Raw genomic sequence first — 7,029 nt, 5'->3', positions numbered from 1 at the left:
CAGGGCACATTTGCCTAGAGGTGCTTTGGGCTGGCAGGTCGCAGAGCAGTGACTCTTTCCTCCAGAGAACAGAGGAGTGGCCCTGGGGGACAGTCGTGGCTGTGCAGGGGAGCCTTTGCAGAGAGATCCTGCCTTTGCCCTACATCTGTGGCTGAGCCCCAGGAGTCTGGGCTGAGAGCTGACTGTCACCCCTTCCTTGCCCCCTCAGGCCCTTGGAAGACAAGCCCCCAGGCTTGTCCCCAGAAGTATCTGGATTTGCCTGGGAAGGCGGCCAAAGCCTCAGTGCTCTCCCGGGCCCACGGCTGCCCACCCCCGCGAGGCCGAGGCTATGGAAAAGTTCCGCATGTTCTTCCAGCACTTCCAGTCCAGCTCAGAGTCCGTGATGAATGGCATCTGCTTGCTGCTGGCCGTGGTCACGGTCAAGATGTATTCCTCCTTCGACTTCAACTGCCCCTGCCTGGCGCGCTACAATGCCCTCTACGGCCTGGGCCTGCTGCTCACACCCCCGCTCGCCCTCTTCCTCTGCGGCCTCCTTGCCAACAGGCAGTCCGTGGTGATGGTTGAGGAGTGGCGCCGGCCTGCGGGGCAGCGGAGGAAGGATCCGGGCATCATCAGGTGCGGTCCCACACTACCTGGGTGGGCACAGTCAGGGCCTCCCCCCCTCAGACACTGCCAGGTGACTCCCCAGGCCCGGTGATCCTCATGGGTATCGGGAGGACTTCCCCCCCATGGACACTATCACCTGTGTCCCCTCCTTTCCCCAGTTGAGGTGACATCAGCTCACAGAGACCCCCTTAGTCACTTCCCATGCCGAAAACAGACATTTCCTTTCCTGTCATCTGTCACCCTTCCGTGGCCAGGACTGGCGACCCAGGGATGATACAGGATTCCCAGGTTTTGCCCAGGTCATGTGTGTTGGCTGGCCAGGTATTGTAACTCAGCACATACATGAAGGACCATCCCGTGACACGCACAGCCGGCTCGCACACGTCGTCGGACGCGTGACTGGCTTCAAGGCTGCATTCCCTCTCCCGTAAGCTCCCCCAGGGTCTAGGCCCTCAGAGCCTCTCACTCGCTTGGCTTGGTGCACCGTATCGAAACCAGCTGTTGGGGGCGCCTGGATGGCTCAGGCACTAAGCTCAGATCACGGTTCCATGGCCCTGGGATCGAACCCCCGCTCCGTGCCAACCTCTATACCCAGTACCATGTGTGCGCAGCCTCTCAATTCTTAGCTCGACCCTGGGTCTGCTCCAGGAGTAGACACATTTTTAAGGATGAGGCCCCTGAGGCAGAGAGGTTAAGTGACCTGACTGAGCTCCTATAACGAGGAAGAGGCACAGCCCCAGTCAAACACAGGTGCACTCCCTCAGTGCTCCCAAACTGACGTCACTCCCCTCAGTGTTTCAGACAAAAGGTCAAAGTGCTCTAGATCTGTGGGTAGAGGCCAGAGGGGCTTGATGGATTTCAGCCTGCTGATGATCGCCCCCTTTCCCCATTGTTTGGCATGGACAGTCGCAGAGTTCTCAAGCGTATGTAACGTAAGTCCATAACACGTCCTCAGGTCCACCTTCCAACCACAATGCCCCTAGAAAACACCAGGGCCACCCTGATCTCAGATGGATTTGTAGCTCCCCGCGGGGGAGGCCGTGCACCCGTATACACACCCCCAGCAGACACCATTGTACGTTTTGTATGCAGTTCAAGTCAGAAACAGGTGCTCAGCTGCCTCTGCTTCCTAACTCACTGGGGGTCCTGTGCTCCCTGTGATTCAGCCTCGCAGGGAGGGTCACATGCACTGGCTGTGTCCTTTGCCTTTTCCTCTGGGGCCCAGGGAGTGCAGCTCCTGTCTTGGGATCAGCACCCAACCTCCCGAAGAGCAGAGGGCAAGAGAGGCCCCTAAGGACGGTGCTGGGGGTGGGGGAGCATTTTGGACCTGGAGGGAAGGGTCTGAGGCACTGCTTCTGGAAGGGTTATTGGGTGGGGCTGGCTCCCCCCAGAAGCAGCTCTGGGGAGAAGGTGATAATAAGAGGCTCACGGGGATCAGTCCTTCTGAGGACCCTCTGAGAACATGGGTAGAACACACCTCGGAACTGTCCCACTGAGAGTCTAGGAAGCTGGGGTCCCTGTGGACGGAAGGTTGATTGGGGTTGTTAACTCTCCTGGCTTCCAGCGTCCCCCTCTGAGAGCAGAGACTCCTCCAAAACCCTCGGGCAGAACCGCTCAGGTAGTTGAGTCAGAGGCCCACAGTCCTGCCACTTGAATGGAACTCATCACCAAAGATCTAATGTGCCTCTGGCATGGGAAAGGCACCAGGAGAGCCTGAGAGGAAGAGGCATACCCGCTCCCCAGTGTTCCAGTCCTGGGCTGCCAGTCCGGACTTTCCTGACCTCCCGGAGCCCCAGCCCTCCAGCCTCCCAGCTTCTGCTGCTGGGACCTCTGCAGTGGGACCCACCACACCGGGCATCTCCTAGCCCTCCTGGGAAGTCCATCCTTGCATCCCTCCTGTGGCCTTCCTGCCGCAGCTGAATCCCAGCTGCCCCTCTTACCCCCCTGCCTTCTGCTACCCCTAGGTATATGTGCTCCTCTGTGCTGCAGAGGGCACTGGCCGCCCCCCTCGTCTGGATCCTCCTGGCCCTCCTTGATGGGAAGTGCTTCGTGTGTGCCTTCAGCAGCTCCGTGGACCCCGAAAAGTTTCTGGACTTTGCCAACATGACCCCCAGCCAGGTGCAGCTCTTCCTGGCCAAGGTGCCCTGCAGAGAGGATGAGCTGGTCAGGGACAGCCCCGCTAGAAAAGCAGTGTCCCGCTACCTACGGTGCCTGTCCCAGGTAATTCGGGTGGTTCTCCCCAGCCCTGGAAAATCTCCTGCACTGGTTCTGAGCGGCGTGGGCGAGGAGGTACAGAGGGTTTCCCGGGGCCCCTCCCCACTGCTGGAAACACAAGGAAGGAGCAGGTGGTCCCTGGAAGGCTAGGAGTGGGACCCACATACAGGACACTGAGGGGGCCTTAGGAAGTGGACACTTCGCCTTCAACACTAAGTGCCTCCACAGCAGAGACCAGAGACTCTCCAGGAGTCGGTGCATTCTATCCCCAGCAAGCTAGATGACAAAAGCCCTGGAGATACATTCCTCTGCCCTGCCCCCAACCCATACGCACATTCTCAGCACCTCCCAGAAATCATACTCACTCCTATTACTATTTATTGAGGATTTATGTGTCAGACACTGGGTAAGCATTTCATATGCATTACTTCATTTATTCTCAGAACAACCTTATGAGGGGGTGCAATCATCATCATCCCATTTTACAGATAAGGAAATGGAGGTCCTGAGAGTTTAGTTCACAGGCCCACGTTGCACAGCTCCTAAGAGGCAGGGCGGGGAGCTGAACTGTCATCACTCCCAGCCCTCTAAACCACCTCCCTGAAATGCAGGTCCTACCCAGGCCTCTGGATCCCCACACTGGCACCCCCACTCCATCAGCCTGGGGGCAGACTCCAGCCCCACCCCTGGCCCAGATTCCAGATTCCTCCCAGAGCCCCAATCGGGGCTGGGTACCCCCCCAAAAGTATTTATATGCAGAGCAAGCTGGGGCTACAGGGACTAAAAACAGAACCCAGCCCTCTGTGGGAGCCAGGACAAACTTGTGGCAAATGCAGGCCCATGCGTGATGGAGAGAGGGCCAGCACTCAGGACCCATTTGATTTGGGGTCCAACTCTGCCTTGGCCACATCACTCCCCTCTGGGTCTCAGCCTCTCCTACAAAATCAAGGGAGGTTTGGTCTCCTCCATGTGGATGGGCCCTGTAGGATTAAACTCTCTGGGTTTTCGCTCGTTCGCTGGAAAGAGTGTAGAATCTTCAGTCACACCAGGGTTGGAGTCCTGACTCAGATGGAGGTTAACTGGCACCTTCATGTGTAAAACCCCCATATGACTATTTTTAATTGGCAGGGGAAAGGAGGGGTCCTGAGAGAGGCCAATGAGAGAGCTTCATGAACCACATCCACTAATGATAAGGGTTCAAATATGTCTTTGTGGCTTAGAGGAGTGATTTCTCTGCCCCAGGAGCACACAGTTGCTTGGTCTTAAGCATGGCCTTGGAGAGACTAAAGCTTTGGATGGGTAGAGAGGAGGGTTAGGGGGTGTCGGGCATGTGTGGGTTCCAGACTCAGGGAACCCTTCAGGTCTTTCATCATGCTTGGCTTGGCACACTGTTCCCTGTTTATGTCCTATATAACGGTTACTCATGCCTCAGGGCTCAGCATCTGCCTCACTGTTCCCTGAGCCCTCAAGTTCAGGTTGGGTGTCTCTCCTCTGTATTCCCATAATCCCTTATATGACCCTCAACAGGGCATTCAGCCAGTCTATCACCAATTTCATTGGTTCCTCCACTGAAGTGTGAGTTCCAGGAGTCCCTAGTGCCTCTCCCAAAATATAGGACGCGCGACTTCATAGATGGGCTACATAAGCACGTGTGAGGATAGATGAAGAACCGGATTAAAAAAATGAAAGGATGATAGATGGATGCATGGGCGGGTGGACGGATGGATGATGCGTGGACGGAGTGTAAGGGAGGCAAACCTTTGCTTCCACCCATCTTGGGTTTTCAGCTGAGACTCTAACAAAAAGATTAACAGGAGAAAAACAGTTTCTTTCTTTTTATTTTTTTTAAAGATTTTATTTATTTTATTTGACAGATAGAGATCACAAGTAGGCAGAGAGGCAAGCAGGGAGAGAGGGAGGAAGAAGCAGGCTTCCTGCTGAGCAGAGAGCTGGATGTGGGGCTTGATCCCAGGACCCTGAGATGAAGGCAGAGGCTTTAACCCACTGAGCCACCCAGGCGCCCCAGAATAACAGTTTCTTAATGTGCACAGTACACATCACATGGGAGAAACTTGAAACAGAAAGAATAACTCAAAGTGGTCGCTTAGAACTGCAGCTTATCTGCCATCTTCGAAAAGAGCAATATCGGGGCTCCCGGGTGGCTCAGTGCATTAAGCCTCTGCTTCAGCTCTTGCTATGGTCTCAGGGTCCTGGGATCGAGCCCCACATCGGGCTCTCTGCTCAGCAGGGAGCCCGCCCCCCCCCCCCCCCCCGCGCCTGCCTCTCTGCCTCCTTGTGCGCTCTCTCTGTGTCAAATAAATAAATGAAATCTTTAAAACAACAAACAAACAAGAGTAATACCTTTGGAGAGCAATGACAGGACAAAGCAGAGCAGTGTTCGTCTCCGAGGACACTAAAGGAGTAAGGTGTATCGTGAGATTCCTCTGATGCTGTCCCTGGGCTGGTAAGAGTGGTCTCCCAGTACAAGGAGCATGTACTTCCTGCCTTAGGTACAGAAGAGGAGGGTAAGGAGGGTAAGGAGAGCTGTTGCTATGGTTGCTGCTTCTTATCTTCCATTCAAGATAATTTTTATGTCAAAGAGGCATACTTTGGGGTGATGTATTCTGGTTTCTTCAGGAGGGAGGTTGGGAGGAGGAGGGGTGGGTGGGTGGGCGGACAGATAAATGGAAGAAAGGATGAGAGTATGGGAACAGGGATGGATGGGTAGGAGGACGTATGATGGACAGACAGAAGGTCCGCTGCGAGGATGGTTGGATGGGATGCTGAGACATAGTATCAGGTGAGAAGGTAGACGGCGGGATGGGTGGATGGAGAAATATTGGACAGATGGACAATATTGCTGGACAGATGGATGGTGCAGGGAAGACTGAATGCAAGCGAGGATGGGTGGAGGTGGATGGTAGGATGGATGACTAAGTGGGAACATGGATAGATTTGGGAGAGATGGGAGGGATAAGGGAGAGACTTTGGGACACTCTTGCCACATACCGCATAGCACCTGACCTGGAACACATCTAACCTGGTGCCCCCACCCCCCACCCCCCAGGCCATCGGCTGGAGTCTCACCCTGCTACTGATCATAGTGGCCTTCCTGGCCCGCTGCCTGAGACCTTGCTTCGACCAGACAGTCTTCCTGCAGCGCAGATACTGGAGCAACTACGTGGACCTGGAGCAGAAGCTCTTCGACGAGACGTGCTGTGAGCATGCGCGGGACTTCGCCCACCGCTGCGTGCTGCACTTCTTCGCCAGCATGCAGAGCGAGATGTGGGCGCGCGGGCTGAGCCGGGACGCCGCGGGCAGGGGCCGCGAGCCACCCGAGATGCCCAGCGGCCTGGACGGCGACGGAAGTAGGAAGGCCCACCTGCGGGCCGTTTCTAGCCGGGAGCAGGTGGATCGCCTCCTGAGCACGTGGTACTCCAGCAAACCGCCGCTCGACCTCATGGCATCCCCGGGGCTCTGGGCGCGTGTCCTCAACCATCGCGCTCCCACGGTGGCCCCAGGCACCAGGCTGTCTCAGCATACTGATGTGTAGGGACCCCAGCAGTGTCCCCATGTGAAGTCCCTGCCCTGGCAACGGCCTGGGGGTTTCCAGGTTGTGGAGATGCCGAGGCAGGACAACCTAACCCTTGCTGGCTTGCTTCCTCAAAATAGCCCAGTCTCTGGCCCACTTTCAGGGTGTGGCCTCCTGTGTGCTCTAAAGCAGTGCTTCGCAAACTTTTCTCCCTAACTCTTGCTAAATGCAGGTTCTGATTTGGTGCGTCTAGGATTGGGTCCAAGACTGCCCTTCTGTCAGGTTCCCAGGGGATACTGAACTTGTGAACTAGCAAGAGTCTGAGTAGATCTGCCTGTGGATTCTGGATCCTAGATGTACAGATTCTAAATTTGAAATAATAATATAATAACATCTAACAGGTGTCAGTGGTGCTTACTACATGTTCTAAAGTCTTTCCCTATATAACTCATTTGAGCCTCATGATAATTCAATGAAGTAGGATGATTATTAGCCCCATTTTAGAAGAGAAAACCGAGGCCAAAAGTGATTAAGTTGCCTGGGGTCACCCAGGAGTAGGAGCTGGAATTTGATCCCAGGAGGCCTGTCTAGCTATACTCCTGGGCCCTCTATAGAGAGTGTGTGTATTGGTTTTCACCCCTCTGGTTAGGCTTCCTGTAGCTTCCACCAAGTTTCTC

At 55.3% G+C, this 7,029-nt stretch overlaps 1 protein-coding gene across 1 annotated transcript; it reads left to right on the top strand.

Moving 5' to 3' along the window:
• Window positions 1-276: 276 nt before the first annotated feature.
• CALHM3 (calcium homeostasis modulator 3) lies at window positions 277-6,373 on the top strand. The gene is made up of 3 exons (XM_059395925.1): window positions 277-615; window positions 2,571-2,826; window positions 5,888-6,373. Exons 1-3 carry the CDS (start codon window positions 329-331, stop codon window positions 6,371-6,373), a joined length of 1,029 nt encoding a protein of 342 aa, XP_059251908.1. The 5' UTR covers window positions 277-328.
• The last annotated feature ends 656 nt before the right edge of the window (window positions 6,374-7,029 follow it).

The sequence above is a fragment of the Mustela nigripes genome, chromosome 4, assembly GCF_022355385.1.
Source record: "Mustela nigripes isolate SB6536 chromosome 4, MUSNIG.SB6536, whole genome shotgun sequence".
NCBI classification, from domain to species: Eukaryota; Metazoa; Chordata; class Mammalia; order Carnivora; family Mustelidae; genus Mustela; species Mustela nigripes.
This window is presented reverse-complemented; position numbering and strand designations above follow the sequence as displayed.

Excerpts from the sequence above, each read along its gene's own strand:
- CALHM3 (XM_059395925.1), top strand. The coding sequence starts at position 329 with ATGGAAAAGTTCCGCATGTTCTTCCAGCACTTCCAGTCCAGCTCAGAG. Across the intron at positions 616-2,570 it reads AAGGATCCGGGCATCATCAG|GTATATGTGCTCCTCTGTGC; the intron begins GTGCGGTCCCAC and ends TGCTACCCCTAG. Across the intron at positions 2,827-5,887 it reads ACCTACGGTGCCTGTCCCAG|GCCATCGGCTGGAGTCTCAC; the intron begins GTAATTCGGGTG and ends CCCACCCCCCAG.